We start from the raw sequence: 26,940 nt of genomic DNA on the forward strand, positions 1-26,940 counted from the left end.
TTTTCTTTTTTTACTGGTTTATTAATTTTGTTGAAGAAAAAACAAATTAATTCAAGTAATGATATGCAGTGTTAGTTTAATTGATCCCAAATCCATGTGAGATTTATCTCCGGCAACAAACAAATGAAGCTTGTCTTTTAGTATAATCCAGCTGCAACCAGGATTCTTGTTTATTCTTTTTTTATTTTTTCACCATTCTTACTTATTTTTTCACCTCTTATGTAAAAGAGACAAGGCAATGGAAGCTTTTAGAGAGAAGAGTTAGAGAAAGAAATGGAAAGAGAGAGAGAGAGATGAAATACAGAAAATGAAGGGAGAGAGAGTGTGGGTTCTACTTTTTTTTCCAATTTGGAAGGCATGGGGATATTGTAGTAATTCCATATTAGGGGTGTGACTGTTTGATTTTTATAGTGGTCAAAATGTTGACATGGCACCATTGACTTGCGTTGACCGGTCATTTTTACCGGCTGTACACTTTAGTGGGAGGTTACTAGAAGGTTGTACACTTTAGTGTGAAAATTTTTTGGTTGTACACCAAAGTGTAAAAACATGTAAAGGTTGTACACCACGTATGTAATTTACCCCAAGAAAGGATAAGGGTAGAAATAGAGTAAGTATTCTTATTGATCGGGAGTATATTGATGATGTAGTAGCGGTGTATAGAAAGAGCGATAGAATTATGAGTGCTAAGCTTGTGATAGGGGATGAGGTTGTGAATGTCATAAGTGCATATGCACCACAAATAGGATTAGATGTCTCTATAAGACAAGCTTTTTAGGGGGACTTGGAGGAAGTGGTGCAACAGGTTCCTAGGGATGAGAAGATGGTAGTGGGCGGTGATCTCAATGGACATGTGGGTTCTAGGCGAGATGGATTTGAGAGTGTTCATGGAGGTTTTGGTTTTAGAGATAGAAATTAAGCATTAGCCTATGACTTGAGTATATCATGAACACCTGGTTTACGAAAACAACCTCCCACTTAGTGACTTATTGAAGTGGCGGTAATGCGAGCCAAACTGACTTCTTCCTAGTAAGGAGTGCTTGGAGAAAGAGTTATATTGATTGTAAGGTGATCCCTGGTGAGAGTACAATAACCCAACATAGAGTAGTGGTACTTGATTTTTGAAGTATGAGATGTATAAGAAAATGAACACCACAAGTGGAGACTAAGATTAAGTGGTGGAAACTGCAAAAGGAGAACCAACAAAAATTTGTGGATGAGATGGCCACAAAAGATATTTGGACTTGTAATATGGATTTAGATATAGATTCGATATGGACTAAGATGGAGCATAGTATAAGGGAAGTAGCGAAGGAAGTTCTAGGGGAATCTAAAGGTAGCATGCCACCGGGTAAGGACACATCTTGGTGGACAGAAGAAGTACGACAAACAGTAAAGAGTAAGCGAGAATCCTATAAAATATTGGGAAAATGCAGGAGTGATGAGAACTACGAAAACTAAAAAGAGACTAAAAGGGAAGCAAAGAAAGTCATACGAGATGCTAGAGCAAAGGTGAATTGGGATATGTATACAAGATTGGATACGAAGGAAGGGGAAAGAGACATATATAGAATTGCTCGGATGAGAGATAGGAAGATGCGAGATCTCATAAAAGTTAAATGTGTGAAGGATGTGGGCCAAAAAGTCCTAGTTGGAGATAAGGATATCAATGCACGATAAAGGTCCTATTTTGATGACTTATTTAGTGGAGATCGCAGACAAGATCTTGGAGATATAAGTATCCCTCACGATATGATAAATTATGACTGCATGCGGAGAATTCAAAAGGGTGAAGTCAAAATGGCTTTAAATAAGATGAGATTGAAGAAAGTAGTAAAACCTGATGGCATCCCTATTGAGATTTGGAGATGTTTGGGAGAGAGTGGAAATGAATGGTTGACGACGTTATTCAACAAAATTTGGAGAAACAATAAGATGTCATCATAATGGAGAAAAAGTATCCTAATCCCTTTGTATAAGAACAAAACGTGAGGTCCAAGATTGTGCCAACTATCGACGAATCAAATTAATGATTCACAGTATGAAACTTTAGAAGCGAGTGATCGAGCAAAGGCTAAGGAGGACGATGAAGATCTCGGAAAACCAGTTTGGCTTTATGCTGGGAAGATCAACTATGGAAGCCATCCATCTAATGAGACAATTAATGGAGCACTATCGAAATAAGAAGAAAGACTTGCATATGGTTTTCATTGACTTGGAGAAGGCATATGATAAGGTACCAAAGGAAGTACTTTGGTGGGCCTTAATAAGGAAAGTCATTTCGCGGAAATATATTGACATCATAAAGGACGTGTATGAGGGAGTGTGCACTAGTGTACGTACTAGTGTTGGGAAGACTGAAGAGTTCCCTATTACAATTGGAGTGCATCAAGGTTCCGCACTTAGCTCATTTCTTTTTGCCATCGTTATGGATGAACTAACGAGTTCACTTCAAGATGGTATACCATGGTACATGTTGTTTGCTGATGATATTGTGTTGGTTGATGAGACGAAAGAAGGCGTGAAGAGGAAGTTGGAACTATAGAGACAAATTTTGGAATATAGAGGCTTTAAATTGAGCCGAAGTAAGACATAATATTTGGAATGTAAGTTTAACAACGATAGGAGTAGGGAGGCACAGACAATCACCCTAGATGGGAGAGTTGTTCAGGGCTCGGATTGCATCCGGTATTTAGGGTCTATTATCCAAACGGATGGAGAAGTAGATGGAGATGTTGCTCATAGGATTAAATCTGGTTGGTCGATGTGGAAGAGTGCTACGGGTTTCCTTTGTGACCCCAATATGCCTAATAGATTGAAGGATAAATTCTACCACACAATAATTAGACCTGCATTGTTATATGGTACGGAGTGTTGGGCAGTAAAACACTGTCACATTCATAAGATGTCGGTGGCGAAGATCCGTATGTTGAAATGGATGTGTAGTCATACGAGAATGGACCGGGTGAGTAATGAAATAATTAGGACAAAAGTAGGGGTTACATCTATTGAGAATAAAATGAGGGAAAACCGACTAAGGTGGCTTGACCATGTAAGACGAAACGCGCTTAATGCGCCGGTTAGGAGGATTGAATAGTGGAAAATGGATGTAATGGTGAGGGGTAGGGGAAGACCTACGCAAACTGTGAAGAGGGTGATCAAGAGTGATATGAGTTTATTGGGGATTGAGGAAAATATGGTAATGGATTGGACAGAGTGGAGGGAGAGAATTTATGTCACTGACACGACTTGATTTCACGGTTTTATATGATGGTTAATGTTAGCCGACCCCGAATCATTTCGAGACTAAGGCTTTGTTGTTGTTGTTAGATAGCGCTGACGTGACGTTGAGATGCCATGTCAGTAGTTTCGACGAAAAAATAACTAAAAAACATTCAAAGTGACTTTATTGAAACAAAATCAAACTTAAATAATTTTATTAAAATAAATTAAACTTTTTCTTACCTTTTAGTACTTTTGTAAACTTTAATGATAATTACCCTAAATTCCATGCATGTTTTTTAGAAAATTTATACTAACCATTTAATTTCATCAAAGTCAACATTTTATAATTGAAAAAAATATTCATTTATTAATTCCATTTATTTTCTTGAAGTTCATTTCAATTCTTTTAATTTTTAATTAAGAGAAAATTATAAAATTTGGTCAAATAGGAGGCTCATTTACATATTTAAACCAATTACTCAAGTCATTACATATCTAGACTATTTATTTGTCATTTTTCCAAAATGTCCTTTATATATATATATATATATATATATAACTTAGAAATTTCTTACTCTTCCTTCATTCTCTCTTCGTTTCTTTCTTAGTTTGCGAACTTGGCACTCCGTTTTTAATTATCGACTCATATATACGTAAAATCTTTCTTCTCACAAACTTGGTGATAAGTCCTTAATTTACGTATTTATGCATGCATATTCATATTTATATTAATGCATTTAGCTTAGTTTAGGATAGGTTTTGGAAAGATTTCACTTGTTTGTTTATGATTTCTCCAGAGATAGGTTTGAAACACTTAAAAGCTCAATATGAAGGAATATCAGCAAGGAACAGATCAAAGACAGAAGAAAAGAGCCAAATTAGGGCAAAAGTACCAGTCCTGATCGTGACGCTCCAGTCCCATTTGTGATCGTGCCCAATAGTTCACAAAAGATAGAAGACCATCTGTCGCGATCGTGACCTATGTCGCGATCGTGACAGACAGATCCGTCAACTTTGCATGGCAAAGCAAAGTCACGAACGTGACACCCCTGTCTCGTTCGTGACCGACGTCTTCACTGCAAAAGGACATGATTCTTCAATCTAAATACATCTCTTTCATCTTGAATCATCATCTTTCTTCACTATGAGTTATGACTCTCCATGACAACACTTGAAGAGTTATCATCTTGAAGATACATGGTTCTTCATCCACTATAAAAAGGATACTCTTCTGATATAAACATATACAGAGAGAGAAAGAAAGAAGAAGAATATAGAAAAGTTATAGAAAGCATGGAAGATTCTACAGTTTCTGAGCTTCTATTTCCAACATTGAAAGAAGCAAGATCGAGAGATACACTTCCTCGAGATACAAGTTACAAGATACAAAGAAAAAGACGCCCAGAGGCCTGACAAACCTTACAGAGACAGTAAAAGGATTCACAACCCCTATACTCTCATCTGTTATAGTCTTTATTCTATGTATTGTTTACTTTTGACAAATCATTAACTCTGTCAAACACTTGTTTATCAAAATTACAATTCAATCAAAATGCAAATTATTCTATGTTCATCATCTGATTCTATCACTGCTTCTATGAATATTCTAGGGAAATCCATTTAAGCAAGACATAGGCATAATTATCATTTTATGAAGTTAGAAGAGATTTAGTTCATAAAAAGATAATTGTATGATATGATCCACTTGTTTCGTTTTTAATTCTTAATTCTAATTCACTACGATAAGTCGAGGAATTAGAATTATCTATCTAAAAGCATCCAAGTTATTTAATCTCGGATCGAGAGATTGGATTAAATATTTCTATCTAATGCAACTGCAGTAAGTTTGGAAAGTGTTTTTGGGTTTAAACTTATAAAATTTGTATGTATCCCGAGCTATATGCACGGAATAGAAACTTAGGAAATATAATTTAAATATTATTATCATTCTCTCTAAACAAAACCATTTTACAAATCAAATTTACTCTCTGTAAACCAAGAGAAAACGAATTTATAAGTTAAATCCACTATAGTAGTTAATCAGCGTTCCCTGTGGATCGATATCTTTTATTACTACAAGCGAAACCGTGCACTTGCGGAATTTGCCTAACACTTGGCACTCTATTTTTTATTATTTTGTACATTTTTCCCAGGATAATACTTCCCGCATATAATTTTACTTCGCATTTTCGCAAACTACGAAGCCTGCAAAGAGAAATACTATTAAAGTAAATTAACGAAAGGGAAATGAAGGCAACAAATTTTCTTTCATACACAATACAATTACAGAAACACGTGCGATCTTATTATCCCTTCTTACACACTTTTTTTTTTAAAAAAAAAAATTACATACTATGCGCTTACATTAAAGAAGAAAGAAAAATGAACTCATGACCTCCTAGTCATAGGTATGCTCTCAACCACTAGGTTAAGAGCATTCCTAATGGTTGGAGGTTCCACACCCTCCAACCATTCTATATCATCAATTTCTAACAACTCTATCAAAAATCATCTCTTATAGTTAGTCACAATCAACATTATTCAATGCATCTCACACACCATATAATATTTTATTTGCATTACTTTTAATCAATTAACATATTTCATAATAAGAATATTAAGACATAACACTCATTGGCCCCTTGAACTATTGAGCGAAATTCAATCAACCCCTCATTGTTCTAAAATCGGCAAACAGATCCCTGAACTATTCAATACTCACCAATCAAGCACAAAACTAAGAGAGGAAGGAAAGACAGATTCCTCTTAACATTTTCTAAAGTTATATGAGAATGCCTAAATCATACAGGTTGTTTGTTGTTAATCTATAAATATAAAATAGCTCCGAATGCTTCTTATATTACATGTGTGTCTTTGTGCATGCATCAGGATAATATTTGCAGCACATGAACAAACCAATCATTTTCTCACAAGAATTATTTGTTCCAAAAACAATTAAGCAATCATCCCAAACAATAAACGTTCATATTGATACAGATTTTTAAACATAGAAAGGAAATATTTTCACCAATTATCATAGAATATGCGGAGGAAATAAAATAAGCAGTTGTAGATTCAATTAAAGCATAAAACAATAGGCAATGTTGATTCGACTGATAATATAAAATACTATAACAAGAAAAGCATATGAAAAGGTATGCACCAAAACCCAATAACTGTTTTTTGGTTTTAACTGCTTTTGCAATTTGTGCTCTCAAGGATTGCAAATTCCTAACTCAATTGAATTCCCTAATCTAAAAACGATGGAAACTAGAAATTCAATAAACCCACATCTTAATTCACCCTAAAAAACGAATACAAAAAAAAATCACTCAACGTCAACAGTTGACGACGTGAAAGAAGCAACTTTTCATTCTACAGAGGGAGATAGGAGAGAATTAGAAAGGAAAAATCTGTTGTTGCCATTCTTCTATCATTTTGTACTTGATTGGTGAGTATTGAATAGTTCATGGACTTATTTGTTGTTTTTAGGAGAATGAGGGGTTAATTGAATTTGGCTAAATAGTTTAAGGGGCCAAGTGGGTATTATGCCTAAAATTAATGAATTAATATAAATTAAATAAAAAATAGCTATTAATATTTATTATTAATCAAATAAATGTTTATATGAATAATTTATTTAATTTTATTAGAAAACTAAAAACGTAATATAAATTATGAGAGTTTAATATTGACTGTATTCATTGGGATTTATTTGAAATTAAATATTAAAAAATTGAAATTCAATGTGATTTGTTACGAGCTTAATTAGATGTATTTATAGGTTTTTGAAAAAGTTAACCTTTTAATTGAATTTAATAGGATTTTTGTATTGATTTTATTCCCAAAGTTTACCGTTTGAATAAAGAAAAGGGTCCTGATATTTACAGCCCTAAGGGCTGTAAATAAAACCCCACAAATTACTATATTTAGTGTTAATTTAGTTTTTCAAGATAATCTTATAATAAAATTTATTAATACTTAAAAATTAAATTATTAAATACTCATAAAAACTAGTAAACTAATTATATTTCCAATACAAATAAATGCTTTAGAATTAAGATTTTATTTTATTTTATTGAAAATATATGGAGAATTAATGCTTATATACAACCCTAAGGGTTGTATATATCATTTGTCTAAAGAAAATGAAATTTTGTATAGTTGATTGTATATTCTGCAGCCTTGCATTACGTTGGAGACAATAATCAAACGAGAAATCCACTGAAAATCCCAAATCTTCAGATTTTTTTAGCGTCGAACACGCTTCATGTGTGCCACAGCAAGTGCGTCCTTCCTACACCCCTTGCCACACGTTCCACTTGCACTGCATGCATTTCCTCAAGGCTCAAAGCTAGCGAGAGTTATTGCACCAACTCTTGGAGTGTCCAACAAATTACAAATTGATCCTCCAACTGGATAAATTACATACATGGTATATAATTTTTATCATCTTTCACACTTTGATATATAATCTTTTCAATTTTGCATACAAAACTATACAAGCTTTTGGTGACCTCCCATTAGAGTGTACATCAGGTAATTGTGACTGATTAACCCAAAGTCAACGTGCGTCATCAATATTTTTCATCCTAACCATTTAAAAGAAGGGAAAATTACAAAATTGGATGAAATGGGAGACTCATTTACATTTTTAGACCCATTAGCAACCAACTTACATACATAGACTATACCCTGGCCACTTCCCCAAAATGCCCTTCATATTATATATAAGAACTTAGGCATTTTTCACCCCGCCTTACTATCTAACATTTGCGAATTCGAAACGCCAATGCCAAACTCAAACCAAGAGCATCTTCAACACCACCAATCTTTACATTTCTTCTTCCAGCGTCTTCCAAACCGATTCCAATGGCAAGAACCGTCAAGAAGGTATGTTATTTTGCGTTTTTTGAATAGATTTTAATGCTTCTCTTTCTATATTATGGTTTTTTACTTCTCCTGCAATTTATTAGTAGGGATTACAACTTTATTGTGTTTATCGTTAGTTCATAGCTTTGTTTTGTAAGAATGATACTTAGAAATAGTTAAAATCAGTTTTGTGGCCTTAATTTTGCAGAAACGACCAATTCGCGAATATGATTTTACTTCACGAAAATCGCAATCTGTGAAGGAAAATCACATTTGCGAACTGGCATAGGCATCTGATATAGGTTTCGCATATGAGATAGGTTTCCCATATATGCTAATTCGCGAATGAGCTTTTCAATTTGCAAATTTCATATTCGCGAAGTTATTATGTACTTGACTAATTTGAACTACTTTGTGATGTTGAAGGCTGATCATTCTAAGTTTGAATCCAAAAAGAGGAAGAGGACATCAACAGATAGGAAGAGTACCAAAGGCATCACTTTCAGGTACCCCTACACCTTGGACACAAAGGCTACTATCACAATTTGTTCTGATGCTGAGGTGATGAAGAAAGTGAAAGAAAAATTATCAACAGTGCAGTTGGACATGTTGAGGAAAACATGCCTCAGGCATTTTGTGGACTTCGATATGTATTCCTTGTCCACTCCTCTATGCCATGGGGTTCTTACAAGGGAGATCAAACCGGAAAATGAAAAATACGGAGAGATGTGGCTCAACATCAATGGGGTTGAAGTGAAATTCGGTCAGCGTGAAGGGAAAATTTCAAGCGGGTGAGTAATTACAAAAGGGAAACCAGATTGAGGAATCTCTACTTCGGAGGTAGACCGAGCATAAATCACAAAAATATATTTGAGACCTTCTTATAGACTAATTGGGCGAAGAAAAACAACGATGATGCGGTGGCCATGGCTATGTTGTTCATTATACATCGGTTCCTATTCACCACCGATCCATTGAAAACGATTAATGACAATATCATCAACCTAACTGATTTCCCCACTATGTTTAACTCGTTTCCATGGGGTGTGCCTGCTTAGGATGAGATGTACAAGACGATGGACCGGGCTGTATTCGTTCCATCAAGGATGAAGGCATTTGAGGAGTTCCACAAGCAACAACAGAAGAAGAAGGTCGTCCCATATCACCTTCATGGGCACAAGCATTCCAGGTATGTTTCTTATATTCATTTGATTTACTTCATGTTAGATTTCAACTGTATTGATGTTTATTTAATACTTTGTAGGCTTGGATATTGGAGATATGGCGTGCACCTCATAAATACTATATAAGGAGACAGAAGACCGTGTACCCTCGTATATGTCGGTGGATAAGTGCAAAGAATATAACTTTCACAGAAGCTGCGAATTTTTTAATGTAAGTACATATGTTTGGTGTACATAATTAATGTTTGATTTGGATATAAGTAATATGTGCTTATGGAGTAGTTTGCTTACATGTTTTCAGTCAGCTGATGTGCCAGCATTTGAACTTATTATCGAGCAAGACGAGGCAAAGTGCGATTAGTATGCGCCAATCAAGGATTATTTAGATGGGAAAGCCATAGACCTTGATGTGTTATTCGAACCTTATAAGGGGTCCGAGCTGGGTGAAGAAGATGAGAACAATGAGGAAGAGAATATTGTAGGCAGTCAAGGCAAAGAGGATGAGGAAAATGAGGATAAAGAGGATGATGAGATGGATGAGGAGGAGCGAATTAGAAATGAGAAGAGGTGTAAGAAGAAGAATGAAGTGGATGAACAGACAAATGAGGAAGAAGAAAGGAATGCAAGGATGTGGGAGAGATTTGAGATGTTGAAGGTTGAACTTAAAGATTAATTGGCGGATGAGTTGGTGCGAAAGATGAGATCGGAGTTAAGTGAGTCTAATAGGCGGGAGAGGGTGGAGTTGAAGAATGAGCTGAGGGTGGAGTTGAAGGAGGAGTTGAGGGTGGAGTTGAAGGAAGAGTTGATGGCGGAGTTGAGGGCTGAGATTAAGGCAGATCGGATGGGAGAGCGTGATGGAGGTGGTATGTATATGAATTTAGACTTTGTGGGGGAAATTAGAAGGGGGTGGGTAAGGAGGAGAACGTTGCTGAAGATACAAGGAAGAAAGAGTTGGCTGATAGGGATATTAAGGAAGCTTATGAGAGGAAAGAAGAGAAATGTGGGGAGTATAAGAATGAAGAAGGAGGGGAGGAAAGAAGATAAATGTGGGGAGGATAATAGGAAAGAAGAGAAGTGTGGAGAGGTGATTGAAATCTGTGATGACACCGAACCACAAGAAATGATCCCCGAACAGGTATATGAGTTAAGATGTTTATATACATTTAATGTTTTAAAAATGTGTCTTAAACTGTGGTCGGTCATTATGTTTTGGCAGGAAGAAACTATAAGTTTAAGCGACAACACACAAGCCGCCATCGATGTACCTAGAGGTGTTGCGCTTCAAAGGATCGAGGATGCGCCTCAGCCATTGAAGGCGGTGCGACAAAGGAAGCGATAACAAAATATAACAACACCCTACACTGAGGGGAAGAAAAAAAAGGCAACTAAAAAGGTGGCTATTAAGGTGCCTAAGAAGGTAGATAATACGGTATCTCAGAGCATGGCTCTTGTCGTATCACCAAGTCCCGAAGTTCCTAGAGCATCGGATTTGTGCACGTATGAGGTTTGGAGAAATTTCTGCAACACAAAGTCTTCAAGGCCTATTAGAGGGACATAACCTCTACATCCGGAACTCCAGTGGTTCATACAACCTGAGACTCTCGGAACTTATTGGGATGGGACGGTAATATTGCTTTCATTATGTGATTTTGTATTTGTTTTTGATGAATATGTCTTAGTCATATATGTCTTATTTCTTGAATTAGCACATCGATGCCTTCCTTTATTTATTGCGGCGCCAATCGGTCGAATATGGATTAGATACGGACTGGACTACATGTGATAGCCAATTCACCGGGTACATGCAACTGTCACAGAATATGGATATGACCCACGTATGCAGTACGATCAATGTAAGAGTTGACATTGTATGAGACCATGGAAGGATTTGAAACAAATATTCATGCCAATCAACATTAAAGGAAATCACTGGGTATTAGGAGTGCTCATGACAATGAATATGCATATGTACATATACGATAGTTGTCTTTCCAATGACAATGAGGAGAAGCTTAGTCAAGTACTAGAGAGGCCCATGGCCGTACTTACAGTTGCCATTGCTAAAACCATAAGGTGGAAGGGTCAAAATGCCAAGAACCGGATAGGATGGACTAGGCTACCGGATACTCCACAACAGAGAACAAGATCGAACGATTATGGGTTGCTGGTGTGCCTTTTTCCTCAACTGTTAGCAGCTAGTAGACAAGTGTCTGAAGTAGATCCGGTTGATTGAGATTTTCTAAGGTTTCGTGTAATACTTGAGTTTTATCAGGGTAAACTATATAAGCTTTGAGTGTATCTATTACAGTGGTAAATATTTGTATAAATATGTATTGTTGGAAGGGTGTCTTTTTGGAAATGTGTCTGTTTGTACAGCTATATCGTGTGCAAGATGTTATTCGTGTATATATCAATTCACGAACTGGCATATATATTCGCGAATTGATTACTTCGTGAACTTCAAAATTTGCAAAGTTAAATATGGATATACGAACAACTTTGGGTTCGCAAAAAACTTTCTGTTCCGCAAACACACGATTTCACGAAGTCGCAGATTTTAAATTCGCGAACTGGTATAAATATTCGCGAAGTGGTTGTTGGTTGTTGGTACAAAAACTTAAAGATTCTTAATCTTAGAAAAACATAAGAATTCTTAAGCTGGCAAAATAACAAGGATTCTTAAAATTACAAAAACATAAGAATTCTTAACCTTACAAAATCATAAGAATACTTAATCTTACAAATCACAATGATACTTGTTCTTACAAAACTCAAGAAAGATTGCTCTTACAAATACAAACCTCACAACTACAAACCACGTCATTTGTGCGAAGTCCTAGAACTTCGTGAACTTGTTATTGTACTTGGAGTTTGACTTGTATTTGGTAACGATTGATGATAATTCAACCTATTATGACCACTATTCCCGCATCGGCTACATAATCTTGCACTGGGTCTTCACCTTGTGACGGTTTTCTGTTCTGACTTCTTGGTCGTCAAACTGGTGCAGGACCTCTTAAAGGGGGAAGACCTTTCCTTGGAGGGTCACAGTTTGTCCACTCCGACTGGGGTTCGACTGGGTTGATATACTCTGCGTAAGCTAATTTAACCGCATTGTTGGTGTAGCAATTATCGACCCATTGGTATGCGTTATTGAGTCGATTCTCGCATGCAACTAACATACATGTTTACAAGGAAATTGAGAAAGTTATCATTTCCTACACGTGCAAGTATCTGCATTTAAGTCAACAACTCCCCCTTTCCCTCAGTCCCCAACCTGAAATGTGTGTTGGTTTATTCCATGGAATGTACAGGGTATAGCTTTCATAACATGACTCTTCATCTTCCGTTCAGCCCAAACCGACAGATGATGTTCTCGTGCTCCTGAAAATGAAAACATAAAGGTAATGTATTTATGTATCATCCAAATTACCAAAATGATATAACATATAAAATATGTACCAGCTGATTGTTGTCTTTAGTAAAACCATCGTTGGACAGTACTTCTAATGTACTCTATCAACATTGTGATAGGCAAACGTCTTCCTTCAACCATAACCGTGTTCCATGATTCTGCTGCAATGTTTGTTGTCATTATGTTATAACGACGGGTATGAAAATATGCATGCGACCATTTCTAGATACCAGCTTGCTCTAGATATATTGTTGTTGGGCTATGTAGCTGCCGGAGTCGAGCGAATGCCTCGATAAAATTTGAAACCATGTACCCTTTAGCAGCTCGTCAGTACACATTGCCTATCTTTCTAATTGACCTGAATTTAGCCTTCACGTTCATTTTCAAATGTTGACAACAACATCCATGTATTGTATTTGGAAACACTAAATTCAGAGTATAGTCAATTCCTTTGTACCTATCAGGGATGACGATAAAATTATCTATGTCCCCAATACATTCTTTGAGCTTGGTCATAAACCAAGTCCAAGCCTCATTGCTCTCGTTTGGTCCAGCCCTATAAGCAATAGGATAAATTTGGTTATTACCATCTTTTCCAACTGCAATGTACAATTGTCTTGGATACTTACCTTTTAGGAAGGCTCCATCAACACAAATAACAGGGCGAATGTGTTCTTTAAAAGCTCTAAGTGAAGGACCAAACGCCATAAAGAAGTACTGAAAGTGATCATTATCGTCAATTTGAATATGTGCTATCGTACATGGGTTGCATGCTTTCAACGTCTCACAGTAGTCCGGTAACAGCATATATGACTCTTCTGGTGAACCCATCAGATCTTCTATCGGCCAATTTCTAGCCTCCAAGCTTGCATGTAAGACAAGTTTATTTTATAGTGTGTCTCAAAATCTTTCACAATGTCCTTTGGTCTAAACACTCTATTCTCGATATCAAACTTATCCGCAAGTAGTATGCCAGCCACTCGTTTCCCCTCTTGCCTGTGATGTGGTAACATTTGATCTCTGGAACATGTGTGTTTGTTCATTGTATCCATTCTTCGGAGCCTAAACATACTTGAATTGGGCATCGCAATACCTCTAGCACGCCATTTACATGCATCATCATGTATACATCTAACTTCAAACATGGACCTGTTAGACTTGTACACTCTCCATTCGAACCTGTTATTAACTGTGTATTTTTCTAGTGCATCTTGCAATTCTCGTTTGTTGGAGAATATGTCGTGTACCTTTAAACCGATGACCCCTTTTGATGAACTATCTTCAATAGTAAACTTAGGTGCATCATGGATCTCAGGGGCCACCGAAATGGATCAGTCCTCTTCCTTATTATTTCTACATCCTCTGCCAATACATTGCTTTGGGGAACAGCTCCGCAATGCGATTGTCTCGGAGGGGTAGGTTGTCCATCATTTACCGTTTCCTCTGTATCAAAATGACCCCAAATGTCATCTTCTTACATTTGTTCCTCCGAACGATAAACCGGATTTGAGCTAATATCATCTAAACCAGGATTGGATGCAATATTGAACTTAATGATCTTTTCTTTTCCTAGCCGATGCGTTCGGAGCTCAACGGTTGTGTCTACTTCAGAGGTTGTGTCCAATTCGGCTGTGGAATTGGCATCACAACTTGAATAAATAACATTCTCTATCTTCATGGCTCACGGTTGGATTGTTCGTGATTCAAAATTAACATACAGTGGGATAACATCGCTTGGATTCATCCGACAATAATCTAAAAAACACTCAACATCACTTGAATCAACAATTGGAACTACTACCCCAAGAACTTTGTTTGGACCGTAAGTTATCTGCATAGTCATACGCATGTCAAATGATGTTGGATCAACACGAGAAGAAGTGTATACTCTCTCTTGACGCTTTCCAAGCTGATTCCCGTTGATATCCGAAGCAATTTCGATTCACCCCCCCCCCCCCCATATGTCATAGCTTTTCCAATGGTTTTCCACCGGCCATTCCACGTAATCACACACAATAAATGGTCGGATGACATGCTTCTACCAATGATAAACAACAAGGAAACCAAAAAATAATGTGTCAAACAATGAAATAGCATACACTTCACAGAATTCGCATTTATTCCATCTGCGAATTCGCAGCATTCGCACATACATAATATCTGTGAATTCTGCGTATTTCGCGATGTGTGCGAATTCGTGTCATACACAAATGTATATATATCCTTCCATACTTCGAAGGTTACGATTTCACGAAGAAAAATCGTAATCTGCGAAATACGCCAGTTACCGAAAATAACTTGAAGTACAAATTTTACTAATTTCTAACTTCAAAAACACAACAACAACAAGTTAAAAGGGATTTAAATATGTGAAACTAACATAATACTTACATGACAAGGTTTGGGCTTGGATTGAGGTGTTCAAATGAAGGATCTCAATGAAAATAAGAGAGAGAGAGAGTTGTAGAGAATGGAGAGAGCAAGCAGAAGAGATAGAAGATATGGTAGATAGTTTGTTATATATATGAAGGGTATTATGGGTATTACAAAATGAATCAGTCTATGTATGTAAGTTGGTTGCTAATGGGTCTAAAAATGTAAATGGGTCTCCCATTTCACCCAATTTTGTAATTTTCCCTTAAAAGAATGAAACTCGCTCCTTATGTAATTACTAAAATGCTCCTTATGCAATTACTAAAATACATCTATCTTTTATGCAATTACTAAAATACTCTTATCTCTTTCCTTCATTTTCTCCAACTTTTTACTCTCTATCCTTCCCTTTCTCTCTCGGACTCCTCTCTCTCTCTCCCTCAAAAGCTTTCAATGTCTTCTTTTCAAATACTCCATTAATAAAAAAGAAGTGCATTTCACTGCAGCAATTTCTTGGATCCAATTGCTTATCACGTCAATGTTCAACAGCAGCAACAATATTCTTTTTAAAATTCATGGCTCTGGCGACACTGGTGGATTCCAGTGGACTTTGGTGGAACCAATGTTCAGTTGCCTTTAAAGGGACAAACTTAAAGAGCAGTTGTAGCTTAAACAAGTAAGAAGAAAACACATTATGATTACACTTAATCATCCTGAAATTCAGAAAATCATAGTCGAATCCACATCCACAAGTAGGAGATTCTGTGAAATTAGAAACATCAAAATTAGCAATAGCGATCCTTACCAAAAACTTGAGCTCGTCATCATCGCGAATCACTTCAACAATGCTAAACCACATAAATAAAATCTTAACCGGAATACTGATCAAACTAGAGAGCTTGTCCTTGGTTATAACGCCAGTAACTGTAAACTTGTACTTAAGCTCATAAGAATCAACATAAAAACTGGAATCCCCAAAATTGTTTTGTGCAGTGCCAATAATTCTTGTTTATATCAGTAGGACTTACAGAGAGAAATGAGTTGCAGAAAATGAAGGAATGGAATAAGAGCATTTTATTAATTGCATAAGAGATAAAAAGGTATTTTAGTAATTGTATAAGGAATAGATTCCACGTTTTTAAATGGGAAGATTACCGGTTGTACAGTGGGAGATCACCAAAAGGTTGTATAGTTTTTATGTGCAAAATTAGAAGTTATACACCAAAACATAAAAGATGGTAAAAATTGTAAACCACCAATGTAATTTACACTCCCCCAACCATACTCTCTAAGTAAACCCAAAACTTGCTTGTCTTCCCAATATCAATTTTTTGTCTGCGAAAAGAAAATTACAAAATAAAAATTGTCCAAGAAAGATTCTACAGATGCTTCTTGTTGATTCCCATGCAACACCAACTAGAGACCAAATTATCACATTTATTAGCCGATTCATATAAAAGAAAATAGTAAATTCTTCAAGTGTCGTAGATTACAGACTAACGCCACAAAATTCATTATTTTATATGAGGTATAATATATAATATAAACTTAAGCTACACCTTATATTTATATTGATTCATCAGATCAGAGCACAGCACAGCACAGCCGGATATTTCAGTATATTCCATGCAGTAAGCGTGTGAAATTTGCAGTCTTTGTTGTAACCTTGTTCAACTTCCCTTGGGGTGTTGTGTTGATTCAACCATACCATTTCTCATTCGATGGCCCGAGGTTGTGTATACCTTTGCAAAATTTTAACATCTAGCTAGCTCACTTCCTGAAACAGCTTAATATTAATGTCATGTCAATTTTGCAGAAAATGAGATGACATAATCTTAGATTACATTACATCACCTTTATAATGTTTTATAGAATGGACTCCAGAAGAAGCAATTACTTGCCATTACTTGTCTACTTCTCTAGGGATGATGACCTTGCCAAGGTATACCTGTTGCATCTCCTCTCTCCATATCTGCACCACACATGCATCATATTCGTTACTTCCTTGTACACCATTGCAAATGGGGTGGGGTGGGAATGCTGACTGCTTCCCCGTTCAGATGAGGAATCCCTATCCATGTTCCCGTGGGGATCCTCATTCCTCAAATTTTAAAATTTTAAACTTTATAACACACTAAAATCATGCAACATAATATTAAAAAAATTAGTATACTCACTTGATATACAAAAATATATCAATCATTGGCAATACATCAATCCCCCAAACATAAAAATAAAAACAATAACCAAATATAAAAAATGATCAGAATCTACAAACAATTCATGAAGACATCCATCAAACATTCAATGACAAAAAGAAAATATTAGGTTTAAAATGTTTTTACAAGATTATTTGATTGTATTGAAATATTCTTAGTAAAGACTGAATACGTCTTTATAATATAATTATATGGGTATATGAATTTTTTTATGTAAGGGAACCAAAATAAGCTAATGAAAAAAAAAGCGAGATTAAAGCGTGAATGTTGATGGCACCAAATTGTTCAAGTAAAACCAGACAGTTAAGAAAGGGTTTCTATACCGTATCACGAAATTCCACCCGAATATGAGGCACATTTGTCCTGTGAATATCATTTCCATCTGGTCCTCTCTTGTAATACTCTTTCCCAATCCAGTGTGACTGAAACACAATTCACAAGTTTGTCATAAGCCAACAGAGCATACACCATCAAAAACGCCTAGATACAATAGAAATGTAGCATTACTTTCAAATGCCAAAAGGAACTTCATAACATCATATTGCTTAGGCAACTCCAACTGATGGAACCATTTGCTAATATCATCATATGGTGACAAGCATTTTCCAAATGAACAAAAAAAAAATACATAGCATCGATAACCTTAAACCTGCAATCAAATTTTATGATTTGGCAAATTTAATTTGTTATTGCAGCAGTTAAACAAGCAGATGCCTGTTCCACTTGAGCAGATTATCAAAATGTTGAAGAAAATTCACCATTCTCCAGGGATGATCCTAATCAGCCAAAACCATCTGCCTAATTTTTTTACAAACTTATCTTTGTATTACATTATCATCATACCATCATTATTACTAAGGATTTGGCAGAATTAGCCAAAAGGACACGATTCAATATCGGTTTGCAACCCATCTTATTGTCATTGATGATATAGGGCCAGAAGATTTTACAAATTTTAGCACCTTGGACCTAGCCAGGACAAAGCACGTACCTTCAAAGCATGTGAGAAACCAGATTGGTAGACTGAATTCCGGGCTATCTCACAAAGATCACACGAACTCAACTTCCATACCTGTTGGGAAAAGATTTTTACCATTTCAACATTAAAAGCTAAAAAGTATAAGCCTTACGGAGTAATAAAAGAGCTTACAGAAGCAGCAATGCTATATTCTTCAACCAAAGGTTCTTTTGTTAGGTGGATTTGGAGAGGATCGTCTGTTGAAAGGGAAACATTGAGACCACGTAGGAAAAACATAGGAAATGGGTTCCGATGGTAGTCCAAAAACAAGGAATTGTTGCTCAGAGGAGACATTGCCAGACCAATCTGACAAAAAACAAGACAGAATTGCTTATTAGATATCATAACAGATAATCAAGTTGCAACACCTGTAACCACCCTAAGAGGGGAGAAAATATCTACCTGAGCTAGATAGTACAAATATTGAAGCACAGGAGATTTTCTCAAGTTGATTCCATGTGCTATGTTCTGAGCCGTAAGAAATGTTGCAGCAAGGTGGTCAATGTCACCAGCCTGACAATGATGAGCATGTAAGTCCCGGATTCAACGTTCAGATATTTACATGAAGAATGGAACTTTCATTAATACCTCCCCAGAATGTGGTCTGAATTTGATAGTTGTCATGCCCTTTGATTCACGAAGCTTTAAAACAAAATCATAATAGATGGTGAGCAAACAGTATTTGAAACAATTACACTAATTCGTCTACTAAAATTCCTAGTTTTATAAGTTAAATCTGGAAAATGGAAGTGCTCCGCAATATATTGGAATAATAATCTATTGAGTTAAGAAAGTAAGACAATGGCAAAAAGGGACGAATTTGAGAAAGAAAGTGAAGATAAATTGACCATCATAAACCCCCAGAAAATAACAGCTTATAGCGTATGGAATGTTCTCAAAGGAAAGACACACCTTGTTTAATGTGTACAGGTTGGCATAACAGTAATAGGAATAATATGAAAATGCAGGGTTGAACACATTGGTCCATTGAGCTGGAGTAGGCATGTGCTTGGTAGGGCGTCTTTCAGGCTTGCTTTCATCATCAACCAAATCCAGTCCAACAACCTGAGAATGCAGTGACATCCTAAGTCAATAAATTCAATCAGAAAAGAAGAGAAAAGGAAAAAGAAAAAGAAAAAGGCACAGACCTTGTAACCACATAATATTTGGGATAAAGGACGAGGTTACAGAATGAAAGGGAGAAGAAAGGAAAGAATACTCTCAATACCTAAATCATTTAAAGCCTCAGTGATGTGTAATTTGAAAAGTCTAGCTCACTTTTTTTTTTCCTTTTCGACTTCAGGTCTCAATTCCCTTGCAGCCTTACCTGATGGTGTCAACTAAACTCTTCCACTATTACTCTATGGCCGTATGTCAGATTTCAAATTGCCATCTCGAAATTTACTTTTTATTTTTAGAAAAGGCGAAGAGAACCTCCTAATGGCAGAAAAAAAGGCAAGTTCTGAAGCCCAATAATGCTTCTTAATTAATGAAAAGGTTTGCTAGCTTATTAGTGTGTAGAGTTCTCAATTATGATGGCATCTCTCTCTCTCTCTCTCTCTCTCTTCCAGGCCTTCCCAAGCAATGAACTCCTGCACCATCCTTCTTTTCAGGCCTTTAGGCTTTCCACCCTCTCTCTCTCTCTCTCTGTGTATGTGTGCATATGTGTGTGTAATAAGTATGTGTACACGGTTTGGTTGGGGTAGGAAAGGATCCACATAATGTAATCAACAAATAAATGAAAACATGCAGCAGGAAAAGGAAAAGAAGCATCTGCATTCAAGTCTATCTGAAGTTGTAAATCGATTCCCATGGTTTTAATCAGCTTTATAGATAGCTCTCCAAAGATGTACCAGGTTTGGGAATAAAGCATGATGGTAAGCATAGCAAATCAATATACGAAACATACTGTTTACACCCTTCGAAAGCAGTAAAAAATATATAATATTGAAGAAAACAAAAATAGCAAACCTGTTTCAAGAAAACATGCAACTGAGGATGTGAATCTGGGTCTACAGTAACCTCAAATAGCGGAATAAAGATATTGTCTAGAATGTTCTGGAAAGATGTCACAATCCCCATCTCCTTGTAGATATTGTACAATCTTGGAAGCTGAAAAGGATCAAGATGTTAACAATAGGAACCTATAATAGAAGGCTAAAAGTGTTTCTTCAACAAAAGATAAGAACAGAACAATTAGCTTCCATCTTCATTATTGTCCAGAACTATACCAGATGCCAGCATTTCAAATAAATAAATAGTTAGTTTCCAACTAGCTGCCTTCTTCAACAAAGCAATGGAACTTGCAAAACTTTTGTCCAAGAAAAAGAAAATAAATGTCGAAATAACTAACTCAAATTATTGATGAATCATAACGAATGTTGAGTTGCATATAGACATGCTTAAAATATGCTGATCATATAACATTTAATATCAATCAGGGAGTAGTGGGAAGGAATTTTGTTTGTGAATACAGTTATCACACATGAACCTACTGTAAACAGAGGTTGACCGTATTGATATTGATACCTGAATTAACCAAACAACATTCTCACTGTACAATTCATTATTCACAATCCAGCTAGCCAATTGATCCCATTCACTTTGCTTCCGGCCATATATAGATATTCGATATTCAGCCATCTGCAGCCAGAAAGATCAATACAGCAATAAGCAACCCTCAACAAGCTCACCCATAGACAAACATGATATAGAGAATCCTCAAGACGTATATGCATTGATGCACATGACAAATACTTTGCATTACTGAATACAACAAATGATACTGTAAGTTTCAATTGTAATAGGAAAAGAAGAAATATGAGAGCTTCTAAAAGTCTCCTGTGGCTGAGTAATTCAGAGTATGCAGTCACAACACAAAAGTTGATAATGTTCAAAACGAGTGTATAAATGTAAATGCAGTGGATCAAGAAGTCACAAAGCATATCACCAATGCATATTTCATATTTCCTGAGGATCCAGCTTGATGCCTGATGCCAGGAGGCTGGTGAAAATTAATAATGATAAATACCATTTGTACCATGGAACAGAAGTCGGACTCGCACATTAAAAAGATGAGCTACTGGACTAGACCAGCTACCTTTCCATTGGTTATTAGATCAGGTTAAAAGCAAGCAAGATCACAAATTAATAAAAGCATACTCTTAAATTTTCAAACCAATATATGCTGGATGTGTTTCAAAGTTCGTCACAAATTAATAATAAGAATAGGTAATGAATGTAAGCACCTCACCACTGGTCATGGAAAATCCACTAGAAGAAGTGAATAAAATTTATAAAATAAATAAATAAAAGAATAAATGCATATGAATGTTGACGATGAAAATCCAAGATGTCCATACCTACTAAACAAAATAGAATCTATATCTATCAATAAAAACTATGTTTGAGCAGGAAAAGCAAGTACCTGATATTTACTTGCATCAAGATCAGAAAACACTTGTTGTGTCAACTCAGCAAGGAAACGTCCTGCTCATCATTGAAAAAAGAAGTCCATATTATTGAGAAAAAAAACAATGCAAGTCAACCGAAGAGAAGAAGTCTAGAAATTATAAGAAAGGTGAAAATAAAATGATCATGCCATAAGAGAGTGAAAATTTTATGGAAAACATAAAAAAGAAACTCAGTTTTGGCACCACAATTTTCAACAACTCAACCACTAACCTCTACCCAGTAACAACAACAATAAATAAAAAAGAAGTAAGAAATAGCTACTTTTTTTAGTTTTAACTTCAACAATTAGACAGAGGCAATATCCCAATGAAGAAACAAGAAAGGAGTACCTTGGATAAGATTATCCTGCTTAAGAAAAATCTCCCTGAGCCTACTCTGTCCACACGGATTGTACTTTAGATTGAACTTATCAAAACGATGAAATGTGCTCTTGTCAGCATGAACGTCCAGAAGGTCAACATTTAGGTCATAACTGTTGAAAGTATTTTGTTGTTAAACCTGCTTCTGAGAAAATAATTCACTACCAAGAGATAATACAAGGTTTTTAACACTCACCCAGTCAAATCTAAGCTCTCGAAAACTTCCTTCAAAGTCAAGTATGTCCCGTCCCGAAATATCACAACCTGAAAAAATGAGACATGAAGTTCAGGAATCTTTTTTTCAATTTTATGTGCATTAAAAAAACTAAACCTTAAATGATTTGTGTAGAAAAAAAAATATATCTTTTATGTTGTTCAAAGAAGTTCAGAATATCTGCCAAATTATCAGAAAAAAGCTAATTACATTTTGATAGCTCCCAACACAAGAAAATAAGTTGATACCTCATCAGGCTCTTTCCTCAACTTTGACTTGATAAACCTTAAAAGATGTTTTTGATTCATGCATGCTGAATGATGAACATGTGTATCAACTTTCCGAACATTATAGAAGTCACGATGAGGAGCACTTTTCTGAGCAAGAAACTCCCTATCGGCATTAAGCATCAAATGAAGGTTGAACTTCTGAAAATTGTTCAAATAAGTATGTTATCACATCCACTAAGAACAAGCATTCAATGTAACTAACCAAACTACTAAATAGAGGGATATATACTTGTTCTAGAAGATTCAACCGATGATGACATAAAGTTCTGATATTTCCAGCCGCAATAACTCTAAGTATGTGGTGCAAATCAGTGAAGAAGGTTGTTGCATCAGCCACAGGAAAGAGCTCTTCCTTAGCTGTAAAAGAAGAAAGAACAATAGAAAAATTAAAATTAAAATAATATCCCCGCCATGAGGCATTTCATTAATCACTAATAACCAACAAAGAAGGAAGAGATATTGAAACTTACAATCTTTTTTTGGATACACATGAATGACCCCATCTTGCATCTCAAAATAATGCTGCACAAAAAGTTGAAAACTTGAGTATGAGTAAAAACAAGAAATAAGTATGAAGTTGGAGTAACAGTCCACAAGGTTCAATCCAATATACAGACTCACGTCAGACTTTCCCTCTGGTGCATAGAAGAATGGATCTGTATTAGGCTTTGGCGTGCCAGGTTCAGAAATAACTTCTTTCTCCCATGGAGCAATTGCCTCCTTGAATACGTATCTTTTTCTCATTTCAAGGCATTCTTGAAGTACTATATAGGCCTCCACTTCATCAGGAGATGGTACCTCTGTATAATGAAAAATGCAAATGAGGAAAAAAAAAGGTATTGATTTCTAAAATATACATAAAAAGGAAAAAGGGCAAACTATTAGTTTCCAATTGAGCACAGAAACCCCATTGGAAGCTTCTTGTGAACTTACAAGAAAGAAATTTCCAAGCAAAGATCACCACAAATAAAGACAAAGATCATTCATGAAGGTAGGACAAGTCGAACATTGCTTAAACTAGTTGCATTATAGACAGACATGCGCTCTTTCTCTTTGTGATACCTAAATTTATTATCTTGCAATTGATATGCATAGTAAATAACAGGACATCACAGCATTTTTGGAAATACTTGAAGCAAAGTATGATAAAACCTTCAACACAAGCTAGTTCAGTTTTCAGAACAAGTACAAATAGAAGGCTGTCAATACCTAGAGGAGCAATCTTAAGTCTTGCAAAAGTTTCCTGCTCTGGCTCTTTCCTGAGAATATCGGCTGCAATTGGATCAGGCTGAACACCATGCAAGTCCCCAGATACACTATGGGATCGAATCATGCTTGAGGCAGGTATAGGCAACTGCTCCCCGTTGGGAATGGAATTAATGTGTTCGGATCCCTGCACAAGAGGTTCAAAAGTAATCATATAAAGCTTCAAAATATGCAAGAAAGAAACAAAAAATGACAGCAAATCATGCCATGACCACTGCTTTTACATGCTGCGTGTGAATATGTCAAAGAGATTTGCTTATTAAGAGAAGTGAGAGGTTTGTTTATCGTGCAAATAAGGAACATGTAGCATAAGCACATATGAACTTACAACAGTTCCGTTAGTATGCAGATATGCAGTATCAAGCTTCGCACTGTCAGTCATGTTATCTTCTTCATCTGATCCCTCAATACTTTCAAAGGCACTCGCACTTGCAACAGGAGATTTTGGAGAAGTTGGTCTAATAATACTTCCACTTCTCTTAGGAAGGCTAGTAGCTTTTCCTATAAATGAAAGATGTTACACTGAATCAGAAAGAAATAGAACAATTGTGCATTCTCACAAGAAAATTAAGGCCATATTGAGTTTAACCGAAATCGTATGAAGAGAGTGATGCCCTGACAACTATATGGCATTAACAGAAAGGTACAATTATAACAAGTTCATCTCATGGTAGAAATAGTGTGTTTGGTTATAAAGTGCCAAAATGGACTTCATGTGAACCTCCAATTTGTTCTTATCAGTAGTCCTAGCTTTGGATTCCCAAATGGCCTTTGTTTGGATGAAAATGCTCTAAGAAGCTAGTTCTAGCCCAAGTATCATAACAGAGGATTCACCCACATCAACCTGTTTTTACTTTTAGATTGGAAGTTGCTTTGAGTTTTTGTGGCTCAATAACTACTCTTTCCAATTTCTGTGAATATTTCTTCTCCCATAACAGAATGTTTTTCTCAAATCAAACAAAAAAGGGAGGAAAACGAGAGCTTGAAGCAGGGGAATTCGCAATGTTAAATTCAATAGTTGAGCTGCAGAATAATAACACAGCTTTTGCCTGAATACCCATGATATGATCATGGAAGTCCAACATCGTTTATGAAGCAAAAATACTACGACAATCCACTAGAGTAGAACCCCCAACAGTTGCAAATTGGAACACAACACTGCAGAAATTCCAGCCAATAGAATATACCTGGAATCAATTCCCATGACAAAACAGTTTAATTAATATCTTAGCCGTGAATTCAAGCGGAGTTTTATCACTCCGGAGTACCTTCAGTCAGAGTATGAAGCCTGGGCAATCCAGGCGGAATCCCATCGACATGCATCGGACCATTCCTCTTTTCATCTCCATCCACTCCTCCGCCGCCACCAGAAACGAGCGTCACGTCCGGAAGGGAGGCAGAGCCGCGGCGATAATATGCGGTCCCCTTCTTTTTCCCGTGTCCACGGCGCTTCTTCAAATGCTGAGGCGAGTCTACATCCGAGTTATCGTCTCTTTCTCTCTCTACCGTCTTGGCAAACTCCAACAACTGAGTTAGGGTTTTCCGGTGCATATAATACGCCGATACTGCTACCAAGGAAGCTCCGACAAGCGCCGCCATGGCTAGATGCACCGTGTAAGCATCCATAGGTCTCTTACTCTGCAACAATATCCGTATATAGAATACAGTAACCTTGTTAGAGAGCAGAAGCTTGTTTGTTTTATACAGGTGAGGTGAGTTAACTGAGAAGTCGAAACAGTGGAGCTAATGAGGGAAAACTCAGTAGCTCTCTTATGTTCGTGTGTACTGCGGCTTTTTGCCATATTTATAGCCTAAACACACAAGAGGACATATTCGCTTTCTCTCTCTTGTTTCTCTCATTAGCTTTTCTATAATAATAAAATAAACATTTGAATGCGGGATAAAATAAATAACTAGTGCTATCCCTACCAGTGTTTTCCTTTTTCTGTTTTTCAAAGTTAGTAAATATCTAGTCTTCATTCCAATGAATTTTACTTACTATTATCATATTTTAAATTAGGGATAAAGTATAAAAATGCTACTAACGTTGGTAACTAAAAGCAATAAAAAAATGGTACAATTAAGGACTTAAATGGTACAATTAACGTTGACAACTTGATTCAAATTTAGACAAACTAACAGATCTTTAATATACTGTTAAAATTTCCGTTTGTATCAAGTTGAAGAATCCCAAGTTATCTGTACCTCGTATTCTACATCTATGGATTACATCTGTGAAAGAATCCCAAGTTTAGCTTTTCAAATCCCTCACCCCAAATCTCTTAATCCAAAAAACTTACAAAGCCCAATTATTTTTTTTTTTTTTGTTTAATTTCATCATCTCTTAATTTGAAACTTTTCCCAGCTCTTACACAGGAAACTAGTATACTGTCCAAATTAACTGACTTCTTCTTCTCTTTTACCCAGCATCAAACTTTACCATTTTTCATTGTGCTGGTTTCTTTCCTGGCCAATTTCTTCCTTCTTCTCAGTGATCACTTGAAAGGAATCGATTACAACAAAGGAATCGAAGTGGAATAAGAAAAAAAAGTAAAATGGATGGTTTTGGTGTTCTTAGGTTTTGTGGATGAAGAGATTGGGGTGAGGGTTTAAACATTTAAATTTGGTAAATCGATGAGGTTACAATTCATTTAGAATTTTCATGGGCTGCAAGATATGAAGAGTAAATATTCAAACGGAAATTTTAACAGTATATTGAAGATCTGTTAGTTTGTCTAAATTTGAACCAAGTTGTCAACGTTAGGTCCTTAATTGTACCATTTTTTACGTTAAGAGTATTATTGCTCTTAATTACCAACGTTAGAGGCATTTTTGAATCTTATCCCTTTAAATTAAAAACATTAATCTATTCCTTTTGTTTGTAGTATCATATATAATTTCAAATCAAATTTTATAATTAAAACTATGTTAAGAGCATTTTTATCCCACAATTGGTTTGTAATTACAAAATGTATGGACAAACTAACATGTAACCAGAATTTTAATCACACTTTCAAATAATTCATAACAC

General features: G+C 36.0%; 1 protein-coding gene across 1 annotated transcript; it reads right to left on the reverse strand.

The window, feature by feature from the left end:
- Positions 1-16,486: 16,486 nt before the first annotated feature.
- Positions 16,487-25,759, reverse strand: LOC136205776 (AMP deaminase). The gene is made up of 20 exons (XM_065996556.1): positions 25,178-25,759; positions 24,238-24,410; positions 23,853-24,036; positions 23,265-23,443; positions 23,114-23,165; positions 22,873-23,000; positions 22,602-22,781; positions 22,336-22,403; positions 22,110-22,252; positions 21,734-21,795; positions 20,836-20,949; positions 20,278-20,418; positions 19,219-19,371; positions 18,895-18,948; positions 18,709-18,819; positions 18,439-18,612; positions 18,280-18,360; positions 17,612-17,710; positions 16,924-17,041; positions 16,487-16,846 (listed from the first exon to the last, which is right to left on the reverse strand). The coding sequence occupies exons 1-19, from the start codon at positions 25,533-25,535 to the stop codon at positions 16,973-16,975; spliced, it is 2,523 nt and encodes an 840-aa protein (XP_065852628.1). The 5' UTR covers positions 25,536-25,759; the 3' UTR covers positions 16,487-16,846; positions 16,924-16,972.
- Positions 25,760-26,940: the final 1,181 nt, after the last annotated feature.

This window comes from Euphorbia lathyris, chromosome 9 (genome assembly GCF_963576675.1).
Source record: "Euphorbia lathyris chromosome 9, ddEupLath1.1, whole genome shotgun sequence".
Taxonomy (NCBI): domain Eukaryota; kingdom Viridiplantae; phylum Streptophyta; class Magnoliopsida; order Malpighiales; family Euphorbiaceae; genus Euphorbia; species Euphorbia lathyris.